The sequence below is a fragment of the Myotis daubentonii genome, chromosome 12, assembly GCF_963259705.1.
Source record: "Myotis daubentonii chromosome 12, mMyoDau2.1, whole genome shotgun sequence".
Taxonomy (NCBI): Eukaryota; Metazoa; Chordata; class Mammalia; order Chiroptera; family Vespertilionidae; genus Myotis; species Myotis daubentonii.
In genome coordinates, this window is record NC_081851.1 from 34,349,271 (window position 1) to 34,377,192 (window position 27,922).

The window sequence follows — 27,922 nt, forward strand, 5'->3', positions numbered from 1 at the left end:
GCTGACTTACTAATAGAAAAATTAATGCATTGTGTTAGCATTGGACATGAGGGAGGTGGTAGATAAGCATAAAATGCACCACTAGCCCTCACTGGTTTGGCTCAGTGGATAGAGCATCGGCCTGCAGATTGAAGGGTCCCAGGTTCGATTCCGGTCAAGGGCATGTGCCTTGGTTACGGGCACATCCCCAGTGGAGGGTGTGCAGGAGGCAGCTGATCGATGTTTCTTTCTCATGGATGTTTCTAGCTCTCTATCCTTCTCCCTTCCTCTCTGTGAAAAATCAATAAAATATATTTTTAAAAAATGCACCACTAGTGGTATGTCCAGGCCCAGGCTTGGCACACAGCTAGCTGGGTTCAAATCCCAACTCTTGCACTTGCTCACTACATGACTTTGGGCAAGTTGCCTAATCTCTTTAAATTTAGTCTTTTTCTAGAAAATGGGGTTCAAAATGCTTAACATTGGGTCACTGTGAGAATTAATAAAATAGCTCAAATGCATTGCTTACCACAGTACCTGGCATTTAGGAAGCCTACAACTTTTCATTATCATCATTGTCATTATCACCATCATCGTTCCCTGCTCTCTAAGTGGTTAAGTCTGGCTAGAGGGTGGAGATATACTCACCTGTGAAAATAATTCATGATTCAGGGAAGTGGGGAAGTGTCAAATGATCAATACAGCAAAACCTCATCTCACTCTCCCCATAAGATATTTGTTATGTCTAAATGTCAAGACAAGGGTGATAGAGACACTAAAAAATAATTTATTTCTAAATGGGAACATGCAGTTGGACTATTCAAAGATTTTCAGTTGGGTTGTACTTGAGCTTCTTATTATAATGCTACAAAGCCAACCTATATCTATGATCTTTTAAAAAAGATAACCATCTGATTTGCTCTAGAAACTTATTCAGCAACACGAACCAATGTAGATAGACTATGGCCATGGAGTCAGGACTACCAAAGCTTAAATCCCAACTCTGCCACTAACTGGCCACAGGCACCAACCCTCAATAGCTGCCTCATGCTTAAATTAGGAATGTGTCTCTTGTAGAGTTTGCATGGAGAGTAAAACAGATTATTTATGTAAGCAGCCTAACACAGACATGGTGGGCGCTCATTAAATGGTTCCAATTATTTTTGCATTTCCTCTTTAAGATGAAACTGTCAGTCTCCTGTGATGTATGTGGTGAGCCCCTGACAGAGCTATGGTTGGGGCTGGCACGACAATCACATACATAGCCATAGCTTAGGTTAGGACTGCCTACAGAGGTTAGGATGGTGTGATTCCTGGCGAATACAAATGAACACCTTCTTTACTCAACTCTGCACTGCCAAAAGCGAAAGGGCGGCGGGGCGGGGTGGGGGAGGGGTTACAGACAACAAATATTGGTGATATGGGGCAAGTGGAACTCTCATACATCATTGGTGGGATTGTAAAATGGTTCGACCACTTTGGGAAAAGATCTGGAAGTTTCTTGTAAATTAAATATAGCTTGAACTCTGTGACCCAGAAATTCCACTCCTCATTGTTTACCCACAAAAATGAAAACATGTATCCACAAAGAGGACACTCTCATGCAAGAATGTTTATAGAAGCTTTAGGCAAAAATAGTCAATATTCAGGTCATATAGGATTCCAATCATACCATGGAATTTGCACCCAAAAAGGAACAAACTACTGATACACACAACATGGATAAAGCCTGCATTGTAATGAGTACATGAAGCCTTGCATAAAGGCAAAATACTGCTTGGAATGTAGTTATGGAATGTTCTAGAACAGTGGTTCTCAACCTTCTGGCCCTTTAAATACAGTTCCTCATGGTGTGATCCAACCATACAATTATTTTCGTTGCTACTTCTTCATAACTGTAATGTTGCTAATGTTATGAATCGTAATGTAAATATCTGATATGCAGGATGGTCTTAGGCGACCCCTGTGAAAGGGTCGTTCGACCACCAAAGGGGTCGCGACCCACAGGTTGCGAACCGCTGTTCTAGAACAAGCAAAACTAATAGAGATGAACAAGTTTAAATGGTGTTTGCTTCTAGCATAGAGGTTGCCTGGGAAGGGGCATGAGGGGACTTCCAGGGCTGTTGGTAATGTCCTCTACTTAATAGGGGCTGCATTAAACAGGAGGGTATATGTCAATTCATCAGATGATACTAAATTTTGCACCAAGAGAAAATACTGAACTCTAGTTAATTATGTGCATGCTAAGGTGTTAGGTTTGAACTGCAATTTACTTCACAATGCCTCAAAGAAAACAAAGTGGACTGGTACATGGAAGGATGGAGAAATGTGATAAGCAAACCTAGTAAATGCCAATGTAAAATCTAGGTAGACCTGTGGATGGATGTTCAGCACACAGTTCTTCAACTTTTAAAAACTGTTTGGGGCGCTAACCGGTTTTGCTCAGTGGTTAGAGCGTCGGACTCAAGGGTCCCAAGTTCAATTCCGGTCAAGGGCATGTACCTTGGTTTCGGGCACATCCCCAGTAGGGAGTGTGCCGGAGGCAACTGATTGATGTTTCTCTCTCATCAATGTTTCTAACTCTCTATCCCTCTCCCTTCCTCTCTGTAAAAAGATCAATAAAACATATATTAAAAGAAAATGTTTGGGAATGGGGGGGGGGAATAGAAAGCATTTTTTATATGCATAGCCTGGCTGACACCAAATTCAGTCATCTAAGTAACATATTCTTGGACCGTTTATGTATATTTCATTTGTGGGGTTTTTTTGGTTTTTTTTGTGGGGGTTTTGTTGTTGTTAATCCTTACCCGAGGATATTTATTTTCCCACTGATTTTTTTTAGAGAGAATAAAGGGAGAGGGAGAAACACCCAGAGAGAAACACTGATGTGAGAGAGACACATAGATTGGTTGCCTCCGTACACACCCGGACTGGGGATGGAGCCTGCAACCAAGGTACACGCCCTTGACCGGAATCAAACCCTCGACCCTTCAGTCTGGGGCTCTAACCATTAAGCAAAACTGACGAGGGCTGTATATTTCATTTTTATCTGCACCAACCAAGTTTATTCGCACCGAGCAGTCCACATATCTATGAAGCGTGGGTATTTTAGAATCAGCCCCCACAGGGCTCAGGGCTTCTGACATTCCCTTCCTTCCCACCAAGAACTCAAACCATAGCTTGGGGTTCCTTGTTCTTCAGTGTAATGGAGGTCTCCATCATTTAAATGATTAGCCTGAACCTTCCTGACATTTCTCCCAGGACTTCGATTACCATTAGACAGCTAGGACCTGTATAAAAGAAAGCCAAGGTCTGGTCCAGACTCCTAATGCAGGGCCTCTGGTGACGGGGTGAACCCTCTGACCAGCTCCCTCCCAAAGGACCTGGGAGGCTCACTGATCCTCTCTCCATAAAACTGGTGCTGGGCGTGCCTCTTGCTGTGGGGAGTTGTGGCTACACAGGATTATTTATAGAAGGTCACGTATCTGGTTCTCCATTAATTCTTGGTTTAGCCAACCCTCTGGCGGTTCCTTTTTATAAATAAGAACATTGGAGAATCGGGGCATAAATGAAATGCTCTACAGCATGCAGCTTGAATTCAACCCCATTGAAACCTAGAATTCTGATCTTCACCCCTCACCACACACTGTCCTGAAACCAAGCAGCAGCCAATTTTACAGATGCCCGTCTAGGACAAAGCTGGTGAGGAGCACGGAAGGCAGTGGCCTTCCAACTGCAAGCTGAAAACAATGTCGTGGGTCGTAATCAGCAACTTTTTAAAGAATAGAAGGCAAGAGATCTGGCTGCATCACGTTCAAGAATAAACATTGGTGCCAGAAATGTGTATCAATATTTATACCTACATGTTTCTGGCTGTGAGTATGTAGTTCAGAAAATTTAGAGAGCCACTGATTTAAAGATTAGGCCCCTCTAGATCAGAGATTTAGATCCGAGGTTTCATTCCCCAGACTTAAAAAGAAATCTTTGAAAGGAATGGGCTGAGAAAGGTTCTGAGTAAGCCGGTGTGGGGTAGACACCACGTGAGCAAAGGCCTCTGGCCTTCGAGGGATAGAATCACCGATCACAGCAGCATAGCTCAGGCTGAGGCCCAGGCTCTGGACACAGATGCCCCAGCAAGACCCCCTGGGCTGTGTGGCTACATCCAGGGGGTAGAAAGGCAACAGTTCCTCACGCTCTGCTCCTCTCAGCACTTTCCTGGGCCAACCATAAACAAAAGAGAATTTTCTTTTCTGTTTTTAAATATTTTCATTTATTTCAGAGAGGAAGGGAGAGAGAGATAGAAACATTAATGATGAGAGAGTATCATTGATTGGCTGCCTCCTGCACACTCCACACCGGGGATCAAACCCACAACCTGGGCATGTGCCCTGGCCGGGAATCGAACCCTGACCTCCTGGTTCATAGGTCAATGCTCAACCACTGAGCCTTGCTGGCCAGGCAAGAATTTTCATTTTTAAAAATACAGGACCCCAATCTATAAAACAGATGAATGAAGATGTTTTGTTAATGGAGTATATAGGGAAAATCCCGCTCTGGCCCTAGTTATGGTTCTAGAGGCACTTCTACTTTGTTTGGTCTTTGTTTGAGAGCTCTTCAGAATTTTCATGTTTGATAGGTTTTATCTATTGAAGTGTCTCTGGCCCTTGCTGTCATTTCATAACTCACAGCCCCAACTAACAAAACATAAGGCTGACAACCTTGATATGGACCACTTTCAATTACATAGTCTCATGCTGCCCTCCGCAGTTCCATTGCTCTCCAGAGACAGCCCCTATCATGTATCTGGTGGACATTTCCCAGTTTAAATAATCTTATGTGTGCATGTCCATAAGCAATGGATAGCATTGCTCTGGGGGATTGTTTTTCTTCTTCATTGACATTCAACTACTACGAGGTTCACGTTCTTCTACAATGTGTCACTCATTGTTTTTTAGATGTACCCATTTTATATATGCTCATTTATGTACGGTGCTAGATAGACTGCAACACATGGATATTCTGTAAACTTTCCCAAAATGCTGTCATTATAAGCATCATTGCTATGAGCATTTTTGGACGTGTCTCCTTGGGTTCATATGGGAGTTTGCTCAAGGTATAGTTGAAAGTGGAATTGCTGAGTTGTCATGTACACACATTTTCAACTTAATTAGTTATTGCTAACCTCACATCCCAGGATAACCAGTATCGATATTTCAGGACATGTGCTTGAAACTTCATACACCTGTGCACATGCACATACATACATGACTTTACAGATAGAGAGACAGTAAATCTATCTCGTGCTTTAGGATGGGTTGCAGAGGGCTGTTTTCTGCATTAATTGGCCAGTACTCAACTGGTGGGCATTCGGGAGTTTCCCTATTTACACTCTTTCAAGCAACTTTGTGCATAAATACACAAACACACTAATTCTAGTACATGTGCAGAAGAGATTGTGTCTGCTGGGTCCACCTCTCACTTTACAAAGGAGAAAAGGCTGAGTCCCAGAGAGCTGGGGTGAGAAGCTTGGCCATGGACCCTTCATCAAGTGAAAAACCAAGGGGCTGTGGGCTGGCTTTCCTACCATCTGGTCTCCAGTTCTTTAAAAGGGCACTTGCTTTGCTTAGAGAATCAAACATCTATACACAGTATTCCAATACACCATCATCTCCATTTGTGATTATAAAGAGGCACCCTCCACAGACAAAAGGGTAGTGAAGGCCTGGGGTGGGGGCAGGCTGGAGGGGGTCAATGGGAGAAAAAAGGGAGACGTATGTAATACTTTCAACAATAAAGAATTATTTAAAAAAAACACAATAAAGATTTAAATAAATGAATGAATAAATAAATGAATAAATAAATAAATAGGCACTCTGGGTTTCATAAAAGTCATGTCAGGTCCTACTGTTCCTGCATGGAAAGGAGGTGAGGCAGCCAAGTCCTGCCCCTGACCCTTCAGCCCCAGAAGGCTGCAGGAGTCAGCCTCTGGGTCCCGTCCTTAGTCCAGACAACTCACATTCACAGAGGCCAAATGCAGATGGGCTCCCAGGACTCTGCCTGAGGTCAATGAAGGAGACTAATGACCAATCAGTGCAAACTTCAGGAGACAGAGGGACGTCTCTGTGCCTACAATCTCAGGAAAGCAGTGAGAAGAAAAAGAGCCTGTCCCATACCTAGTGCTCTCCAGCAAACATATTCAGCTGCCTGTACTACAGGCCAGGCATCCAAACCCAACCTGATTTCAAAAAACCACAGCTGGGCCCGCCGGGGTGGCTCAGTGGTTGAGCATCGATCTATGAACCAGGAGGTCATGGTTCAACCCAGGTTTCGGGCTCAATTCCCAGTGTGGGGCATGCAGGGGGAAGCCAATTGGTGATTCTCTCTCATCATTGATGTTCCTATCTCTCTCTTCCTCTCCCTTCCTCTCTGAAATCAATAAAAATACATTTTAAAAAAATCTCAGCTGAGCATGTGCTGTGCTCTCTGCTTGTGCTCACATACAGGATGGATCCGTGCAGTCTTGATGCCTGACCTGTGCCATAGATGAGTTTGAACCCTGACTCAGCCCCTCATTAGCTCTGTGGCCTTAGGCGAGTTATTTGATCATCAAAGCTTCAAATTCCTCACCTGAAAAAATTATAGATAAAACTGGTACCTACTTCCTGGTAGGGTCTAATGAAAAGTAAATGAGTTAATGCACGTAGGAGTTCAGAAAAGCGCTTACCCATACTATAGATTTAGTAAATATTCTGGGTACTGGTTTAGTGCTAATGCCTGAAATAAAGACAAGGTTTCTGGTCCTAAGAAGGTGAATTTATCAGAATGTCAAACAGAAACAATAGAAACAGGTGTGGCCGCCAGTCAGAGGGAGCGGCAGGTACCCAAAACGTGCCAATATCGAGGGCATATGAGGGATACTCCAGAACTAGGGGAGGCCCTCACTCAAGGAGCTCTTTGAAGGGCTCAGACACACACAGAACAGTCCTGAACAAGGTCACACCCTCAGGTCCAGGCTGGGCCCAAGGCCTTAGCAAACACATACTTATTTTAGTAATCACAGAAAGGTTCAAAGTCTCGTTAGACAGACTAGGTCCTTTAGAGGTTCTCAGGCACATAAGCCTCAAGGACACGGGTGTGATGGAAATACCGAAGGCACGTGGCCTGTCCCACGCCCTTCCCCACCTCCATCCTCAGGCCTTCTCTGCAAATGCCTCACTAGTGACCGGCTTCTTGGCTCTCTTCTCCCTCAAGTATTCAGACTTCCTGGTTCTCCCACTGCCCTGGCAGCTGCTCCTTGGGCTCTTTCTCCCACCCTCTAGAAGTGGGTAGCTGTCCCACGCCCTTCACCCTTCATGGCCCCACAGATACCTCATTTCTAAAATGGAGGTTAACTGAAACAATCTGTTCTCTTCTCTGAGGATGCTGCCATCCATCCCCAGACAGTGGGGCCCAACATCCTGGCATCACTTTCAACCCTCTCTCAGCCCTGCCCGCCATGTCCCACCTGCGCCACTGTCCTGTGCTCTACCGGCTGCTTCACCCCTCCCACACTCTGCATGTACTGCTGGTGCTACCTACTACACCAGGACAGTTCTCCCATCCCTCAGAACCTTTCAGCTACTCCCCAGTGCAGACTGAGGAAAGACTCAATGTCTTAGGCAGGCATGCAAGGCTTTCTGTGATCCAGCCCCAGCCCACATTGCAATTTCAATCCACCATGGCCCTTTTGTCCAGTTTGATTCGACCTGCTGGGTGCTGCACCATGAAACAGGAATTCTGTGTCCAAATAAGGGGCTTAAACAAAGCCGATTCTTTATTTCTTTGTTGACAGATTCTTATTGCACAAGTTCAGAGCCTTTAATACCTTGATATGCACTGTGGCTCTTCACATTCTCCTAGGTTTATTCAGACTTGTAATACTCTATTTTCATGGAGTTCAAGAACAATCTAGGACAATCTGTACCATGCTGTTTCTCCAGCAAGACTTTGGAATGTGCCAGTCAGGTGGACCAGAGATAGCGTGGCCCATGGCCATGACCATCTTAGGCACGTTTGTTGTTCGTGACCATCGTTGAGTAGAATCTCAGCAGGAGCATAAAATCACAAACTGAGCCAAGCAGCCTTTCTCAGCACACGAATGAGAAACAAATGCCTGACAGAGAGGCCCCGGATGGGCTGACAAGGATATACTTCTGCCTTAACTGCCAAGGCTGCCTGCTTTCCCAGTCTTCCTGACTAACCCGTCCCACAGACTTCGTTAAAATTCCCTGGATGCTTGCCCTGACCGGTTTGGCTCAGTGGATAAAGCGTCGGCCTGTGGACTCAGGGGTCCCAGGGTCGATTCCGGTCGGGGGCATGTGCCTTGGCAGCGGGCACATACTCAGTGGGGAGTGTGCAGGAGGCAGCTGATCGATGTTTCTCTCTCATCAATGTTTCTAACTCTCTATCCCTCTCCCTTCCTCTCTGTAAAAATTCAATAAAATATATTTAAAAAAATAAAAAATTCCCTGTATGCTTAAATTAGCCAGTGTTGATCTCTGAGGCCTCAAACCAAAGAACCTTCACTGATATACAGTTCTTCAGGTCCCTGAGCAAAGCCATCCAAATATCCCACCAGCAGTGGAGCAGCCAGAGCCATGCCCTCCGCCACGCAGCCCCACAGGGCAGTACCTGTCCCGTCTGGAGTAGACCTCACGAAGGTGGGCAGCATTTTCACTGAAGCAGTGGGGTGGGTGGTAGCTCCAAGCCCTTTCTCCATCTCCTTGCGAAACCGCTTAGAGATCTCCAGAAGGGTCTCATCAGAAAGACGCATGTGATAGAGATACTGGTCAACCTGCAGAAAGGGGAAAACAAGGATAGACACCTATAAGTTAAATAAAAGTACGGTATGCATCTATGTCATAGAACATCACTCAGCCCTTCAAAAGAATAAAATCTGTCATAAACAGGAGGTTATTTATGTAAGACCATTTAACCAGAATCTATTTTTTAGGACTTCATATTTTAAAAGAAACTGAACTAAAAATTGAAATTAGAAAAATAGGTTTAATTTTATTTCTGGAGGAAAGGCCTATTAAGGAAAAGCAGAATTCTTTTCAGAAAGATAGAGTGTTAATGTCTAAGACAGCCCTTGAACCGGAGTTCTTTACTGACCCTCATCTCTTGTTTCCCCACAAACACCTCACAAGGCCAGTCATGCCAATCCTATCAATGTAGGCCAAGCAGCCGTCACCTCTTGCCTGGACTTACACAATCCCCAATTCTACTTTTATCTCATCCATCCACTTTCTACCCCCAGCAGACTTGGCTATTGTTCCCCTGCTTAAAATCTTTTAATGGCTTTCCATTAGAACCAAACTCCTTGGAAACCCTTCCTAGGCCCTATAGCAGAGGTTCTCAACCTGTGGGTCGCGACCCCTTTGGCGGTCGAACAACCTTTTCACAGGGGTCGCCTAAGACCACCCTGCATATCAGATATTTACATTACGATTCATAACAGTAGCAACATTACAGCTATGAAGTAGCAACGAAAATAATTTCATGGTTGGGTCACAACATGAGGAACTATATTTATATTTAAAGGGCCAGAAGATTGAGAACCACTGCATAGGGTCTGGCCTCCCCCCACTTTCTAATCTCATTGCATGTCTTTATCCTCGGTTCAGTCCCCAACTCACCCAATTCATATTTCCTGCCCTGGAGCCTGTTCACAAGGGCCCTACGCTCCTTACCTCACGCTTCTTACCAGTCCTTGAAACCTCTCTCCATGGAGGCCTTCTCCCAATAAAATACTCAGGTCTCCCATTATTCTAAGAACTCAGACCTTTCTCTTCACAAAACCATCCGCAATTTGGAAATATATATTTAATAGTGTCCAAATATAAGCACCAAGGGCAAGAAGAGCCACGTCTCTCTGCTCCCTGCATCCCTGGAGCCTAGCACAATGCCTGATACACAGTGGAGACTCTACATAGGTAGTTATGCAACCTCTCTTCCCCCCAGAGGCAACTTTCCATATTTATTTCATTGATCTTGTTTCCAACATAAATTTACATGAACTTTTCCCAGATTTAAAACCAGGAGAAGCATCAGGAGTCCTTCTCACACAGTTTCCTTCTTGGAAGCACCCATCTGCTTTGGCCATAAATATTCCGTTTTCTCCTACTAGGAAAAGATTGGATAGAAATCCATCCAAGAAGGCACACAGGTTTCCACAATATCCCTGTTCTCAGCAACAGTGTACAGGACAGGGGAGGCTGCTGGCCATGGAGGGCGGGGCTAGAGAATCAGGAACGTTGGACCAGGCCCCAGCTGTGCCCTCAAGGTGTGAAGATGGTGGTCCTCCCAGTCCTGTCAGCAAACTGAGGGACCAGACGGAACCCTGCTCCTCCCAGCTCTGAAACTCCAGGATTCCCAAAGGCCAAGCTTGGCTGATGATGACCACCACTGCTATTCCGGATGATAACACAGGTCAGTGCCCACTTGCCCTCACCCTTACCCAAGTCTGACAAAGAAGCATACATTTTTATTAGCTTTCCTAAAGTCCTAATTAATATTATAGCCTATTATAGTTTCCAGCCTTTTGAGTCAGGTCTTCTTGGATTTTCTTTTAAACAAACACAGCCTAGGATTTCCAGAGAAACAGCCAGGGGTGTTCAATCCTTTAAGAAAAGGACAATCCCTTGTGTCTCCTAACTCACATTTGCTCTCTTCCTGGACGTATCCTAATTCCCTATGGGTTTGTGCATGTCCTCTTTGGCCTGTAGAATAATGTTTCTGCCCCTGTAGAATAATAAGAGTGGCCTCCTGAGATCATTTCCAATATCCTGATCAGTACTCATCATTCACCATTCTCATGAAATCCCACAAGGTGGAGATCAGAGTCTGGAGTAAAATGCTAAGAGCAGCTGTAAGCAAGGTGAAGGCGTCTGATGAATCGGCCTACCCCTCCTCACGACGGCCATGTGGTTATAATACAGCAAAATCGGCAGCCACCATCCTCCCCTGGGGTGGGAAAGGGTGAGTAGGAGCAGAGAAGTGGTAAAGGCCCTAGCCACTCTCTCCCTCCACAGCCAGCAGAGAGGTCCGGCTTGTCATGCTGCATTTCCAATTTGCAGAAATGAGGATTTCCCAGAACTCCCTGTTGCCAGCATTTATTAAAGAGCTGCCCCAGAGTAAGTCCACCAATCTAAATCAGGAAGAATCCATTGTCCATTCTGCTTTCTGATTTTAGGCTCCTGGCACCTTACTTGCCTTGAGCCCACTGTCTGCCTCAGCCTCCCAGGCTGTGTGGCACCAGCCTCAGCCCGAGCTGGGTCACTGATGTGGGGTCCCAGAGTGCTCCTGAGGCGGCCTGGCCTCCCCCACAATGTTGTTTGAGGCTTACCAGGAAGTCAAAGGTATAGCTTCAGACAAGTCCCCTCTCTGCTAGTGCGTGGGAGACACAGTTCTGGTGACCCCGGGCCCAGGACAACTTTAATCACTGCAGAGGCTGCCTGTTCCAGATCCAATGACACCTGGCTTGGTCCAGCAACACTGCCTCATGGCTTACGCATCTTGGTGTGAATGTATAAAGTCTGGGACCACCAGACAGAGGTCAACACCAGGCCACATCCAGGAATAGCCCAGGATGCCCTCATGGGCCATAGTCATAACAGCAAACCCTACGTGGCACTATTCTCAAGGTTTCACACCCATTAAGTCATTTAGTTCTCACAGCAGCTCTGTGAGATAAGTAGTGTTATAACCACCTTCTACCAAGAGGGAAAGGAACTGTGCCCAAAGTCACATAAATACAAACAGCCAAGCCAAGATTCGACTGGGCACCCGGCTCATCTGTGTTCTTGTCTACTCCCCTAGATGAATGCCCCTCTTCTGTTGGACAACAGCAGGTTTATACAGGCCAAATGGCACTGTGGGACATTTAGGCTGACCACACCCATTAAAAGGGCATCTTCTGCCCCACTGGTGTGGCTCCGTGGTTGAGTATTGACCTATGAACCAGGAGGTCATGGTTTGATTCCTGGTCAGGGCATATGCCCAGAGTTGTGGGCTCAATCACCAGTAGGGGGCATGCAGGAGGCAGCCGGTCAATTATTCCCTCTCATCATTGATGTTTCTCTCTCTCTCTCTCCCTTCCTCTCTGAAATCAAAATATATATTTTTAAAAATAATAAAATAAAATAAAACAAAAGGTCATCTTTCTTCTCTTGCCACCAACCCCTGGATGCAGACACGAAGGGCAAGCAGGCGCGGGCACAGCCCATAGGGCTGGCCTGGTAAGTCAGAAGGAAGCAGGAGAGTTCCTGCATGGGAGAGCAGGGCCTGTACCACAAACATGTCAAACTCAAAGGCTAACACGGGCCAAATAATCGAAGTTTAAGTTTATGTGGGCCGCAAAAAAACAAAAGCTTCAATTTTCATAGAAACATAGGTTTATTTCGATAGAGACATGCTGAATACAAAGGGCTGAAATAAATGCGTAGTCGTTAACATAAAATTATAGAACATGCTAATAAAAATTAATATTTTTTCTTGAACATTAACTTACCAGACACTGAATAATTGCACAAATTAAAAAGCGTAATGCAAATAAACCTATTTTTCTTGTTCTCCGAAAGCGAAATATTTCCTGTTGTGCACACCAAACAAGTCAGTACAAGACTAGTGACGTGGCAATCGGCTGCTAAAATATCCACTGCTAGTATTAGTGGAGAGAAATGGTGCACCTGCGCATAAGGTGCGTAAGGGAAATGAATGCAACACGATTATAGTAATCAGTCATTAGCGAATGTTGTAGTTCGCTATTAATAATTATGTATACCATTATGTATACCAGGATATTGTAAAAATTAAGTTACGAAATTTTTATTAAAACCTTTCTTACAGCCCTAGCCGGCTTGGCTCAGTGGATAGAGCGTCAGCCTGCGGACTGAAGGGTCTAGGGTTTGACTCCAGTCAAGGGCATATGCCTGGGTTTCGGGCTCGATCCCCAGTAGGGGGTGTGCAGGAGGCAGCTGATCCATGATTATCTCTCATCATTGATGTTTCTATCTCTCTCTCCCTCTACCTTCCTCTCTGAAATCAATAAAAATATATATATTTTTAAAAAAACACGTTTTTTACATATTATTATATTGCCTGGGCAGCAAAAATATTAGTTGTGGGCCGAGAGTTTGAGATGCTTGCTATACCGCCTTCTAAGAGGTTATACCATCACATTTTGGAGTGTGAGGTCACGTTCACAAGAAAGCAAAGATGGAGTGGCCACAATTCTACAGTGGCCATTCTTAGTTTAACTTTGATGTGTAAGCTGTGACAAGGTTTGTTGGAAATCCAGCCGATACTCCTCATCGTTAACCATCAAAAACTCTAACAAGTTAAACAGTAAACCTTTCCTCAATCATGATCTCCCTTACTCAATAGATTATAATCATCTTTCAGTGTTCAATGACAGATGAAAATGATGATAGTTTGTTATCAGCTAAAGTTTATCAAGCCTTTCTTACCTGCAAGACACCAACCTATGGCTTTACTGATTTGACCTCCATTGTCCTTTTGTGTGTGTGTGTGTGTGTGTGTGTGTGTGTGTGTGTGTGTGTGATACTTTTTTTTAAAATTAATTTCAGAGAGGAAGGGAGAGAGAGATAGAAATATCAATCAGCTACCTCCTGCATCCCCCCTACTGGGGATTGAGCCCACAACCCGGGCATGTGCCCTGATCAGTAATTGAGCCGTGATTTCTTGGTTCATAGGTCACTGAGCCACACTGACGAGACATTCTTTGTGCTTTTGTAACAGGTCACTTCATGGTGGGGGGCAGAGCTAGAAGTGAGGTACATCTGGCTCCAAAGCCAGGCCGCTGGACCAGCACCCTCACCTGTCCTCTGGGTCCTCTTACTATGGACGCTCTCTGCCCTGTGGTTTCTTGGATGACCTCAGGGCCTTAATTTCCTCTCTGTCACAGGAAACTCAAAAAGGATATGAAACGGCTGTGAAAAATGCGACTATAGCACCTTGGCCCAAACATCCCCTCTTGCACAACATGATGGTGTATCCTCCCTGAATTTATTAGGCTATTCAGGGAGGGATGATTAATTACCTAATGTCACAGCTTCTTAAACACGCCACTGGGGCCCACCCAGCCATGGCGGGCACGGCTGTGCTGGGTGAAGGGTGGCCAAGGGAGGCAGAAGTCAGAAACTAAAAGCAGCCTCCATACAAAGAAAGTTTTCCCGGAACGGGGAGGAAGTGAATGCACTTTGCAGAATCCTGCCAACACTCGCCCACAATGCAGCCAGAGGGCGGGAGCACCAAGCCCAAAGTCATGGGAGAAAGTCATTTAGGAGATAACAAATGTGCCCGGGACAGTAGGACTCCGGCTAGAAAATGCTCACTCTTAGAAAGGAAAGGCCCTGGGGGGAACAAGTTTAATTCCACTGAATGCAGACAGCATTCAAGTCTGTCTGGTTTGTCTCTCTGACCCCAATAAGTCATCAGGCCTGAGTTCGAATGCTTCCAAGCTAACAGGCTCACTACTTCTCTAAGTTAGTGAGTTTCTATTATTGGTCAGCTCTATTTGTTAGGAAGCTTTTCCTCAATCTAAGATAAATCTATTTTCTGGTAACTTCTGTTTTAGTCTTCATGCTGCCACTTGGGACAAGAGTTCCCAACTTGGCTGCCTATCAGAATGACACGAGGAGTTTTTTAAGAAACTAAGAATTCCAAAGATCTGTTTCAAACTAACCAAATTGATGCTTTTAGGGCTGGGTGATTGAACATCTTCCCCTCTCTTTGCGTTGATACACACCAAGCCAATAATGTGATAATGGTGGGCTGTGTTCTGGCCAACATTGCTCAAGGTCGTTTTTACCACTTTTCTGCCTGGGGTCTTTGAAAGTCCATATAGTTAAGATATTAGGCTAAGCGTGAAATGGTTGATCCTGGGTGCTGGGAATGGAAAGACAAACCTTGTACTTGTTGGGAATTATCAAAGCAGAATCATTCAGGCCAAACTTCATTTTGTAGCTGCTGGTGGTAAAGTGCAGAGTGTGGCACCGGAAAAATCAGTGTTCAAATCCTGGCTCTAGCAGGTGTATAGGTGTGTAATATTGGATGAGTCACTCTCCATCTGAGCTCATTTCCTCAATATGTAGGGATGCAGAGCCCTACACAACAGAGTCACCGGCATAAATGGGGTAGGGAATGTAGTAAAGCTCTATAAACCCTCTTTTATTTGCACCCCTTCTCCTTTCTCTCCCAGAGTCCCCTTGGCACCCTTAGAGGATCAAAGACATTTCTTAACTCTATTTAGTCGCATTCGGGATTAACAAAAAGAGGCTGTTTCTCCAACATGCCCCTTCTCTTTCCGTGGTGGGTGTGTGGCCTATTACCCTGGGTCACTTCTCTTTAAATCTCTACTGGGGAGAAGAGGGGAAAGGAGGGGTCATTCCAGGCTGGGGAAACAGAGATGGGCCAGAAACAAAGCCTGGCTGAGGTATGGGAAGGCCTCCTGCCTGCATGGACAGGGCGTGCACTAAAGAGAAAGGGATAGAAGTTTCAGAGGACATCTACTTAGCAATACTGAGGAGATTAAAACTTCCTTATTGGGGCAATTTGGGTCATTTTCTTTCTTCCCATAACACACAGTTCCTCTACAAAATTATGGATCGAGGCAGGAAGAGCTCTAAAGGCAAATTAACCCTAAACTCCTTGTGAAATAGGACGGCATCCCAAGCGGGAAGCCCATCTCCTCAAGGGCCCACATTTTCCTCCAGACACGCACGAAATGGAGAGGAAATCATGTCCCAGCAAGGACGCAAGGAACGGAGGGAGTAGAAGGTCACCCTGGGGAGGCTCCACTTCAAAGTGTGCAGACACAGCCCCTGCCAGGTATTCGGAAGCCCAAGGAATGGCCTGGGGGTGAGATCTGGAAAGGGATCTCAAAGAAACTGAGGCCAGGGAGTAGGCTTGACCCGAGGCCACACACTTGAGATTAGAATCTGGACCCCCAGACACCTTACTCTACTGTTAAAAACAATAAATGGCAATCCTACTACAAGTCCAGAAGGGCCCCTGTCATCCTGCAGGCTGATTCCTATTAATGGCTGGTGGCTACTGCCTGGTTCCTGAGTCCCAGTGAGAAAATGGTCCTGATCAAACTATTTATATGTAGAAAAGAGCACTATTCCAACTCTGACAGTTTGTTATATAAAGTACTGTAAATCCCACCTTGAATACCTTAGGCGATTCCCAAGGGAAGTGAAGAAGAAACCTTAAATTTCAACATCTAACCCCTGAGTCACTGACCACTGGTGACTTTCCCCATTTTATAGCCTTTATTGAAAACCAGTTTATGCAAAGCACCATGGTGTACATGAACATAATTTTAAAAAAAATCAATTCTGGAGATAGATAGTACAACAATAACAACGCACACACATAAAATAAATTTTTAAAGAAATCAAGGTTCCTATTCCCTAGAACTTTACAAGCCAGCACAGAACTCAGCTCATATTATAGACCCAATAAATGTCTCTGAAATGGAGGGATGGGTTTCAGTAGATAACAAGGGCAAGCACAATGTCAGGCCCCCATGGGAAGTGTCACAGGTATGAATAAGTGGTCTGTGAGACCAGCATTCAAGGGAACTTGCTTCTGGGTTAAGAACATACACATATATAAGTCAGTAGATATGTGTTGACCTGGAGACAGTAGGGAGATCATATGAAAAGGTTCAGAGGTGTGGGCGAGCCCAAGATCCTGGAAGGAGATTATGAATTCTAGGACCAGAAAGCTACTCACCATCACTATATAACATTACCTCCTAAATGCAATGTCTTAATAATTAGTATGATTTAATTCTATCACTTAATCAAGGGATCATGGGAAGGAAGGATCATAAAGATCACCCCACTGAGTAAAGTTGCACTGTTGTTCACTGGCCAGTCAATTCTCTGTAGGGTTAATGTCAGGAGAAAGTCTGGCTGCCCAGACTTGCTGTGCCTCCTGCTACAGACTAATGAAGTCAAAATGACCGACTCAAGAACTGTCCTTTTTAAAAATATCTATATATATATAAAAAGCCAGCGATGCCCACTACTGGCCTGATGAAGGGGGTGGAGGGTGGAGCCAGCCTGCCAACCTCCTGCAGCCCCTCCCCGCAGCCAGCCTGGCCCTGAGCAGGCGATCCTGGTGTGCTGGCCAGCGGCTGGCCAACCTCCCGCTGTCTCCTCCTCCCAACAGGCCTGGCCCCAATCTGCCCCTACTGGAGCCAGGCTGGCCAGACCCCACCCATGCATGAATTCATGCACTGGGCTTCTAGTATGTGTGTGTGTGTATATATATATATATATATATATATATATATATATACATATATACATATATATATATATATATAGACTGATTTCAGATAGGAAGGGAGAGGGAGAGAGAGACACATCAACAATGAGAAGAATCATTGATCAGCTGCTTCCCGCAAACCCTCTTCTGGGGATTGAGCCTGCAACCCAACCATGTGCCCTGACCTGGAATCCAACCGTAACCTCCTGGTTCATAGGTCGACCAACACACAACCACTGAGCCACACCAACCAGGCGAGAGCTGTCCTTTTTGCCGTGACTGTCAAGAAGCTCAGAGCTCTGTACTCAACTCCAATGAACCACCCTCAGTCTTAAGTTTTTTTGGCAATCACTCCTGCCTTTTCTATGACTCTTGTTCTAGGAATTTTTCTTTTATGCCAGGGAATTTTTTTTTATTGGAAGCTGAACCATATCACCTAATCCTTTTAGTAAGCAGACAGAAATACATGATTGAACAAATGCTCATTTCTACAGGACACACCCTCCTGGTAGAAGAATGAACTCAAGTGACCAAACCGGGTAAGAAAGCAATTCCACAAATATATAAGCATGAGGGCCAAGGACACAGAGGCACCACTGGACTTCCTTTCTCCAGTCTTTGGGTATCTCTGATTTAGTAACTAGAGCCTTCTCTCTAGGAAGTGCTGATGAACACTAGCTAATTCCTACCTTTTAGCTTCTTCTAGACCTCAAGCAAACCAACTGATTGAATTTAAGCTTTCCTAGTACTCATGTTCTTGTCCTAAAGATACAGTAAGGTAATATAAATAGTCAAGAAATATATATGACTCCAAGCTAGCCTCTCCGGAAGAATTTTAGGAAGCACCATACCCTCTTGACTAGCCTCTTTTGTTTTAATTCAACAAGTCAAAACAGGATTGGAGGTGCAGGGCAGGGATACTACACAGCGTAAAGAATGCATCACCTACCACCACATATAATAACATACATAGGAGAGACGCTGTATTTAAGTCCATTTATATTAAGGACAGAAATAGACCTATGCTGGTACAAGTCAGCATAGTGATTAAGTAGTGGTTAGTGCTGGTGCTGGTGCTGAGATGTTCTGGATCTGGGTGGTATTGTTTCCTGTGTATATAATCTCCAATTTAAAAATGTAGGAAGAACCCAGCCAGCATGGCTCAGTGGTTGAGCATCAACCTATGAACCAGGAGGTCATGGTTCCATTCCTGGTAGGGTCACATGCCTGGGTTGTGGCCATGCAGGAGGCAGCCAATCAAGGATTTTCTCTCATCATTGATGTTTCTATCTCTCTCTCCCCCTCTCCTTCTTCTCTGATATCAATAAAAATATATTTTAAAATAAATAAATTAATAAAAATGTAGGAAGAAACAAGGGCAAGGCATTGACTAAGCCCTAGTCTACCCACTGTGCATGGTCAGAGAGCCAAAGGAGTTCAGAGGTCAAGAGAGGTCAAACCAGAGGGGAGAGCCATAATCTAAATGCAGTCACACATGGCCTTCCAATGACTATGTGCTCACACCTATTTGCAACTTAGTTTTGAAAGAATTTCAGCCCTGGTTAGTGTAGCTCAGTTGGTTGGGCGTCATCCCATGCACAGCTGATCGATGTCTCACTCTCACATTGATGTTTTGATCTCTCCCTCTCCTTCCTCTCTCTCTAAAAGTCAATTTAAAAAATTTAAAGAAAGAATTTCATATTTTTTGTGTAATTCCTTTGCCAGTGTTTTACTACAAATATTAGATGAGGAAATCAAGGCAGGACCCACACATCTGGTAGCCAGGTGAATGCCCTAACCTGGGGCACAGGTGTAAGCATCCTAGGAAAGCCAGGTAACTGCTGTCAGTGACCTCATTAATAATAATGTCACCGTGGCCAATGTGGCTCAGTTGGTTGGGTATAGTACCATGCACCAAAAGTTCACTGGTTCCATTCCCAGTCAGGGCACATGCCCAGGTTGCGGGTTCAATTCCTGGTCAGGCTGCGTGCAGGAGGCAACTGATCCATTGTTTCTCTCTCAGATCAATGTTTCTCTCTCTCTCTCTCTCTCTCTCTCTCTCTCTCTCTCCATCTCCCTTCGGAAGGAAAGAAGGAAGGAAGGAAGGAAGGAAGGAAGGAAGGAAGGAAGGAAGGAAGGAAGGAAGGGAGGATAGAAGGAAAGAAAGAAGGGAGGGAGGGAGGGAGGGAGGGAGGGAGGAAAGGGGAGAGGGAGGGAGGGCAAGGGGAGGAGGAAAGGAAGGACGAAGGGAGAAGAAAAGAAAGAAAACTATAATAATGCCTTCAGACTCCTGAGAAGACAAAGGCTGTGCAAAGAGCAGCAAAAAGATGAGTGGGGGAGGAAAAGACATGGCAGGTCCTGGATTCTATTGGTTTTTTAAATGTTTTTTATTGATGTTAGAGAGGGAGGGAGAGGGAGACAGAGAGAGGAATATCAATGAGAGAGAGACATTGATCGGCTGCCTCCTGCACACCCCCCACTGGGGATCAAGCCCACATCAGGGCACATGCCCTGACAAGGAATCAAACCGGGTGCTTCTGGGTTCATGGGTCAATGCTCAACCACTGAGCCACACTGGCTGGGCCAGATCCTGGATTCTTTAAGGCTCCTGTCCTCTGAAACACAGCTAACCAAAAGTAATAGATAAGCCACAACACTCTTTGATGGGACAAGGCGGACCCTGACTGGGGACTAGGGCCCGCCCTGCCACCTTGGGGAGACTCCAGCTCTGAGCGCCGTGTACTAACAACCCTGGGTGGCAGGGTAAGTGTGGAGCTGACAGGCACTCCTCCAGGATCCTGTGGCGCGATTGTGAGTCACAGAGTTTCCTGTTCTTCCAGTTCTTGCTCTGAGCTGCCTCAAGTTACAGCCAGACAGACCTCGGGCAGCAGCACCTGTCAGGGGTCCAGAGATGGGCATTTGGGACACCCGTCACGGGACCCTCCTGCCCTCAAACATTTTGTTCCGAGTGTGGGGCCGCAGTACAAAGGAATAATATGTCCCAGTTGTGCATGACAGTGGCACAGTTCATTTACCCACGCATATTGAATGAGAACTAAATTGAATGTGCCAGGGACAGGCACTGAGGACACCAGCATCAAGGAAACCCCAGGCTTTGCCTGCAAGGAGCTCAGTCTATTGGTGGGAGGCAAATATGTCAACAAATAATTACAGACTGAAGGTAAGGGCAGAGATTAGGCAGTTTCTTCCACTGTAATAAAATGCAGATTTATAATAACTTAAATCTTTTTTATTTAAAAACAGTTTTAAATCTTCATTGTTGAAAGTATTACATATGTCCCCTTTGTTCTCTGTTGACCCTATAGCCCACCCCGCCCCCCACCCCAGGCCCTCACCACCCTATTGTCTGTGTCCATGGGTTATGCATATATGCATATAAGTTCTTTGGTAGATCTCGTCCTACCCACCCACCCACCCCTGCTTTCCCTCTGCGATTCGAGTCTGTCGCACACATCAGTACAATTCTGAGGAGTGTTTGTCTTGCAAAGGTTAGAAAAGTGTATGTGCTAACCCCATGCCTAGAATGTTCTCCTCCTCTGGACTAACAAACTCCCATTTGTCCTTCAGGGCCTCTCCCCAAATGCCTCCCCAAATTCCCCAGCCATGACGCCAAGGCACTTCTGACACCTTGTGTCTCTCACCCTCACGGGTCCCAAAGGACTAAAGACACTGACTCCCTGTTCCCAACTTCATATCTGTGATGCCAGCAGCTATCTCAGTACCGAGATATAGCTGGTGTCCAAGACGTATTTGTTACGGTTACATACAAGGGGCCACAGGAGTGCCAAAGAAAGGAGCAGAGTAACTTGGGTGAAGGGGAAGAACTGGCTCCTCCAGACTGCCAGGGGCTCTGAGCTGGACCTTATTCTTCGGGTCTGGGTCCTTGCAGCAGCACAATTTCCTCTCCATCTACCTGTCTGCCCTGGCCAATACCCCAGGTCCCTAGGGGTCAGATTCTGTCTCCCCTGGACAGCGCCCTCCCATCCGGTGCCCCCTGTCCACCTGCTGGACCAAATCCATCTGTGTGTCTGTGTCTCTGCACCATGGTCAGCCCCCAGACCTTCCCGTCTGCCGACCCACCACAATTACACCCATTTGCCTGGGACAATCTGTTTACACTGTGGTGGCAGAATAACTATTCATGGTGCCTCGTTTCACTCTCAAAAGTGACTGAGTTTGGCCCAGCCAGCATGGCTCAGTGGTTGAGTGTCGACCTATGAACCAGGAGGTCATGGTTCAATTCCTGGTCAAGGCACATGCCCAGGGTTGAAGCCTCGATCCCCAGTGTGGGGCATGCAGGAGGCAGCCGATCAATAATTCTCTCTCATCATTGATGTTTCTATATCGCTCTCCCTCTCTTTTCCTCTCTTAAATAAATAAAAACATATTTTAAAAATTGACAGAGTTTCACCCTAGCCCAGTGGTCGGCAAACCGTGGCTTGTGAGCCACATGCGGCTCTTTGGCCCCTTGAGTGTGGCTCTTCCACAAAATACCACGTGCAGGCACGCACCTACAGTGTGATTGAAACTTTGTGGCCCATGCTCAGAAGTTGGTATTTTGAGAGCTGCAGTTTGCCGACCACTGCCCTAGCCGGTTTGGCTCAGTGGATAGAGCATTGGCCGGAGAACTGAAGGGCCCCATGTTTGATTCCAGTCAATGGTACATACCTAGACTACAGGCTCGATCCCCAGCCCTGATCCAGGCAAGTGCGGGAGGCAACCAATTGATGTGTCTCTCTCACATTGGCATTTCTCTCTCTCTCGGTCTCTCCCCCTTCTTTCTACTCTCTCTAAAAATCAATGGAAATCTATTCTCGGGTGAGGATTAACAAATCAAAAAAAAAAAGTGACCGAATTTGAACAATACAAATGATTGGGTCCCCCCAGGTACAGGCCACAAAGCAAAGCCCCCCTCTCTTCTCAGGGAACCTACACCTGAACGATGAGCTCTCATGCTACACAAAGGGCGCTGAAAGGAACAGGATGGGAACCCAGCGACGGGGTTCTTGCTCTGGAGCTTGGGCTGGTCCCCAATGCACAGCACTAAGGGACACTTTTCCTCCTCTGTAAAATGAAGGGCTGGACTAGATAACCCCAATGGTCTTCCTTCTCAACTGGCACCCGACTCATAATCCCATGACGCTGAAACACAACTGGCCATCTCTAGTTATCGCGGGAGCCCCAGGCTGGGGATCAGGGCCTGGGCTCTGGAGTCAGACTGCCTGGGTTTGCATCCTGACTTGCCCTTGGGCAAGGCACTGTCCCTTTCTGTGCCTTGGTGTGTTCATCTGAACACTGTGTAATACAGTGTCTACCCTGGGGGGCTGTTTGCGGAAGGCCTGAGTAAGTGCTGCACTCTTTGTGGTTTTAAGACCTTTGGGAATTGAGGGGGAAAGAACTGATGGGACATGACTGGAAGGCTTCCCTGGGAGGGGTTGAGACAGGAAAACTGGGGAGGAAGAAGGAAGCAGAAGGGGAAAGTCCCTCCAATGGAAAAAGGATAAATGGCAGCTTCAAATGCCCTCATTTAACCCTAATTAAAGCTGCCCTATGGCTTACCTGGCTTCATTCCTTTATCAGACAATATGGAGATGCCAGAAGGAAGAGGTTGGGAATAAGGCCTTTCAAGAACAGGGACCCTCTCCAGGGAGGGGCTACTGAGCTGAGGGTGAGGAGGGGCAGGAAGGCTGGGTGGGTGGGTGCCATGGGCTCCCACAACCAGGTTCTCGGTCCTGATTCACTCTCTTGATTAATTCCAAGATAAGTTTTAGTCAAAGTCCCTCCAAGGAAGGAGTGTCAGAAAATGCATACAGATCCACAGATGAAAATGCAAAAAGCACAGCCACCACTAAAAGAGGGCAACACTTCAGGGGAAACAGGATTCTTTGGCTTCTGTTCTGGTGGGAACAAAGCCAAGACTCCCCACTGGGTTTAGACAAGACAAAGGCTGGACAGGAATGAGGGGAGTAGAGTGTGGGCCCCACACAGAGGGTCCTCTTGATTCTGTCAAGAACCCCAGACATCCCAGTGACAGGAGGGGCCACACTGGACAGTCCAGATTCTATATATGAGGGTCAAAACTCTCTGCTGAGACCCACAATGGCTAGGGACCCTACACCCAATGTGACAAAATGTGGGAATGGCCCTGGCCGGCTTGGCTCAGTGGATAGAGCGTCGGTTTGTGGACTGAAGGGTCCCGCCAAGGGCACATGCCTGGGTTGCAGCTCAACCCCCAGTAGGGGACATGCAGGAGGCAGCCTATCAATGATTCTCTCTTATCACTCATGTTTCTATCTCCCTCTCCTTCCCCCTTCCTCTCTGAAATAAATAAATATATATATATATATATATATATATATATATATATATATATATATATATATATATATATATATAGAATGTGGGAATGACTGTTCACTTCAGTGAAACCACAGGGGTCAGTAGGACCAACACCTACCATGACCTGAACCTATGACAGCCCAGGGCAACTCAGGCAGTTTCTCCCACAGGAAGCCAGAGGCAGGGCCAGATGTGAGGAAGAATGGGCAAATGTCTCCTTGGTCAACTCCAGCAAAAGTGGCCTCAGCAACTGCCCTGGGAGCCTCTGTCCTTCCACCCTCTGGGGGATTGGAGGAGGGGTGGGGGGGAATGGGCACCCTGGAGGGGTCTAGGTTTCTACAGTGAAAGGGGTTGAACTAATGGTGTGATTCTTCAATGCAACTGTGTCTCTCATGGCTTCCCAAGGAGGATGCTTCAATCTGAGTTTCACCAATGACCAAGGCGACCCAGAGACTCCCCAGTAGGGGTGCTAGCTCCCCAGAAAACCAGAAGGAAAGCAATTGGAGGAAGAGCTTAAAGATGGGTCTCCTCTGTCCAGGGAAGAGAAGGGTTTAGCAGAAGGGACAATGAGGACAATCCCTTATACCTCAGCTTTAGGAACTTTCCACTCTTCTGCCCTCCCTGTCCTCTGTTCTAATCCGACATCAGACAGAGAGCATAAGTGGGTGAAAACCTGTATGTCCTAAAAGCCCTTGGGAAAAAAGAAGTAGGGTATCTTGCTCTTGCCCAGATGGACAGTGCAGCAGGGTAGCTAAATGTATCTTTCTCTATGTACTAATACTGAACACACAAAGTATTGATCATGTGTCAGGCACAGCTCTAAGAGCTTCACATATATTAACTCTCTATTTAATCCTTACAACAACCCTATCAAGGTGTTATCCAGACACTCTCCATTTTACAAGAGGAAGAACCGGCCTAGAGGGGTTAAATTAACCAGCCCAAGTACACACAGCTGGTTCCATGATGAGCCAGGATTCAACTCCAGGGAGCCCGGTTCTATACCTCACCACGAAGCCTCTCCCAGTGGCTGCTGGACTGTCCCTCAGTGGGTGTCAATGGCCCCTCTTCTTTGCTCCCAGCTATGGAAGCTCCTGAGTTCACGTTCACCCAGCACACACACCTGCCTCGCTCAGACACCTGGCAGAGGCCTGGCCTCCATGGAAACCCCAGCAACAGCGGGGTGAGTCTCTCCTGGGGACAACTGAGCAGATTTCTCTCCCACTGGCTTTCTGGAATGCTTATATTGCTCACATTCTCCTGGTTGAAGACAGAGAAACAGTAACCCAGGTAGCCCACCCTTCAGCCAGGGGTAATGAAGATCCTCTCGTTACTGTGGATCTGCAGAGCTCACCTTAAATTCATCTTTTGTGAAAGGCCACTCCCACCATGACTGTCCCATGGCATGGCACGCTGAGAGCTAAGAGCTATGGTGCTCACTGCAGCTGCTAACTGGCTGTATGACCACTGTGAAACTGAAGGGGGGAGGAGGGGTACGGACCATGATCTTCTAACACAGTTTTTCACTCAACCTGGACAGATTTTGGGCCAGAAAAGTCTTTGTTGTGGAGGGGCTGTCCTGTGCACTGTAGGGTGTTTAGCTGCACCTCTTGCTTCTACTTATTAGACGTAATAACACATTGCCACCCACCTTCCTTGAAACAACGAAAAATGTTTCCAAACATTATGAATATTTGAAAACTACTGCTCTAAAGGAAGAGTAACAACAACAAAAAACAGGTTTTGCCCCTGTAAATTTGGGTGGAGTGGAATTCTTGCTCTAAGATAGGCTAGGACAGCCCCTCACATGAGATTACCCATCCCAAAATGTCAACAGCGCTGAGGTGGGGAGACCTGCTGTAGAAGTTGGCAGAAACAGCCAGTCAAGTGCAAGGAAGCATGCCCTGTGATCCATGGAGTGTGATATTAAGATGCAGCCAATGAACTCTGGGATTTGATTTGCCCCCCCCCCACACCCCCCACCCCACCCCTACCGCTCGCCCCCTGCTTTGGAAAGGCAAAGACAGACACACACAGTGTTGGAAAACAAACCAAACTTGCTGACTTCAAAACCCAACAATGATAATGAGAAACCTGTTATCAAGAGTTGTCTTATAAACCAGAAGTATCTGAACAAAGGCAGCCAGTTTTCTGGGGTTCTTGAGTTCTTTTAGTGCCTCAGATCTCCTTACTCTGACTGCCAGATTTTTTCGAGAAAACTGTCACGGTTTGAGTTGTTTTGATTCCCCCTGGAAAAGGGCCCCTCACTGCCCTCTAACTCCTTGGGGTGCTGAAAACGTTTAACTTTGAACGTAAAAATGTTTTGTTTTGTTTTTAAATGTTGGCTTTGTCTGAGGAGGCTCTGAGGGAATTTTAATTCATTCAGGGATAAAGAACAAAGTGCTTCCTACAGTTCTCTGAAATAGAAGTTTGATAATACAAAACAAATGAATGGTTAGCAAAAGCTAAAAAATATTCCTGCTACCATCAGTTATCTTCTGAGCATGGAAGGGACAGTGTTAGGATACTAAGTATTCGGTTACAAGTTGGAAGAATAAGCGACAAACTGTACCTCATTTAACCACATAATACATCATTTAACTTAAAGTCATAGAGCCTATTATTTTTTTAAATATGTTTATTGATTTCAGAGAGGAAGGGAGAGAGAGAGATAGAAACAGAGAGAGAGAGAGAGATAGAAACATCAATGATGAGAGAGAATCATTGATCGGCTGCCTCCTGCATGCCTCAGACTGGGGATCGAGTCCACAACCCAGACATATGCCCTGACTGGGAATCGAACCATGACCTCCTGATTCATAAGTCAATACTCAACCACTGAGCCATGCCTATTATAGTAAGTGAGGCATGTAGGAGGCAGCCGATAACTTTATCTACTTCATGGAGTTATTAATGAATTAGCATTCATTAACAACTTTATCTACTTCATGGAGTTGTTAATGAATTAACCTAAGTGAAGAGCTTAAAACAGCACATGCTATCTGTGTTTCTCTTGATTTTCAAAGTGTCAATCGGCAAAAATGAACAAATAGCCCTTACTCCCCTTTTAATGGCACAAAACACTAGGTTGGTCCATCAAGAGACAAGTGACTCTGACAGGGCTAGTTCTGGGCAGGTGAATCTAAGCTCTCCATGCCTCAGACCACAACCCAGAAGATATGAGATGATAGAGATTTCTGCAGAATCCAAATCAAGGCCTTTTCAAAAGACTCTAAAATTAAAATCATGTCTTATCTCCCTATTCTTCCTTCTGGCGGCAACATGAAAAGATACTTCCAAAATATTCTCTCTGATTCTCTTCCTTCCTATGTAATTGTAGCTGGAATCAAACAGCTATGCTCACCTAAGTCAGCAGGCAAAGTCTTAGGTTCTGACACCTGATGAGTTAAAGGCCCGACTCAACTCTGCCCCCCTTGGTAATTTAGAGGAAATACACCCAGACACTTGACAGGCAGGAGAAAGCTAGCTGCAAGGGTAGAGAAGAGAAGCCTAGAAGAAGGACATTTTCTCATTGCTGTGCTTAGTCATCACAACTCCATTAAGTGGGAAAGGCCGCTGTTGTCATCCTCATTTTACAAAAAGAAATCGACAGTCCAAAGAGGCAAAGTGGTGTGCTCAGGGGTCCTGGGGTTTTAAAAAACCACAAAACAGAGATTAGAACTCATTCCCAGATACCCTGGCTAATTCTCTTTCCAAAGAGATGGCCCCCTCTTCCAGACCGGGGAGTGGTACAACGCCACAGTTCCCTAACTTCCTCCCTCTGGGTTGGGAAAAAGTGAACTTGTAAAAGAATTCAAACGCCCTGGGGTGATCGACATTTGCCCAACAAAGAAGACCCCCAGCTTGGATGAAAGATACAACAGCTTAGTATTTTAGGACTTGCCAAGGGATGACAGTCTTCCAAGTGTTAACTCACTCCTTGGGCAGAGAAGCCCAAAGTAGTTGCCAAGATCCTACCCGCTCACAGACATGTTCTTAACTAAACTGAACTAAAGGGCAGAGCAGGGCCACATCCCAGGAATGAGTTAGAGAGTGACAGCCGTAGATACGACGAGTAAAACTCAACTCACAGCCAACCTCTGCTCCCTACTCCAGGCTGAGGCTGGGAAATGCCATGCTTTACTTGGGTGGTCATCTGCTACGGCTCTAAAAACACCCAAACGGTAACCCCCTCATCTATCCTTTACTCTCAGGACCCCCAAAATGGGAGTATGAGCAG

The 27,922-nt window shown here is 45.9% G+C and overlaps 1 protein-coding gene across 4 annotated transcripts in view; it reads right to left on the minus strand.

Moving 5' to 3' along the window:
* The window catches only part of HK2 (hexokinase 2), a 64,567-nt gene that overhangs the window by 34,873 nt on the left and 1,772 nt on the right, over positions 1-27,922 (minus strand). For all 4 annotated transcript variants that reach the window (XM_059659330.1, XM_059659329.1, XM_059659328.1 and 1 more), the window contains exon 2: positions 8,650-8,812. In XM_059659330.1, the coding sequence (XP_059515313.1) occupies positions 8,650-8,812 (163 nt within the window). The remainder of the gene's footprint in view (positions 1-8,649; positions 8,813-27,922) is intronic.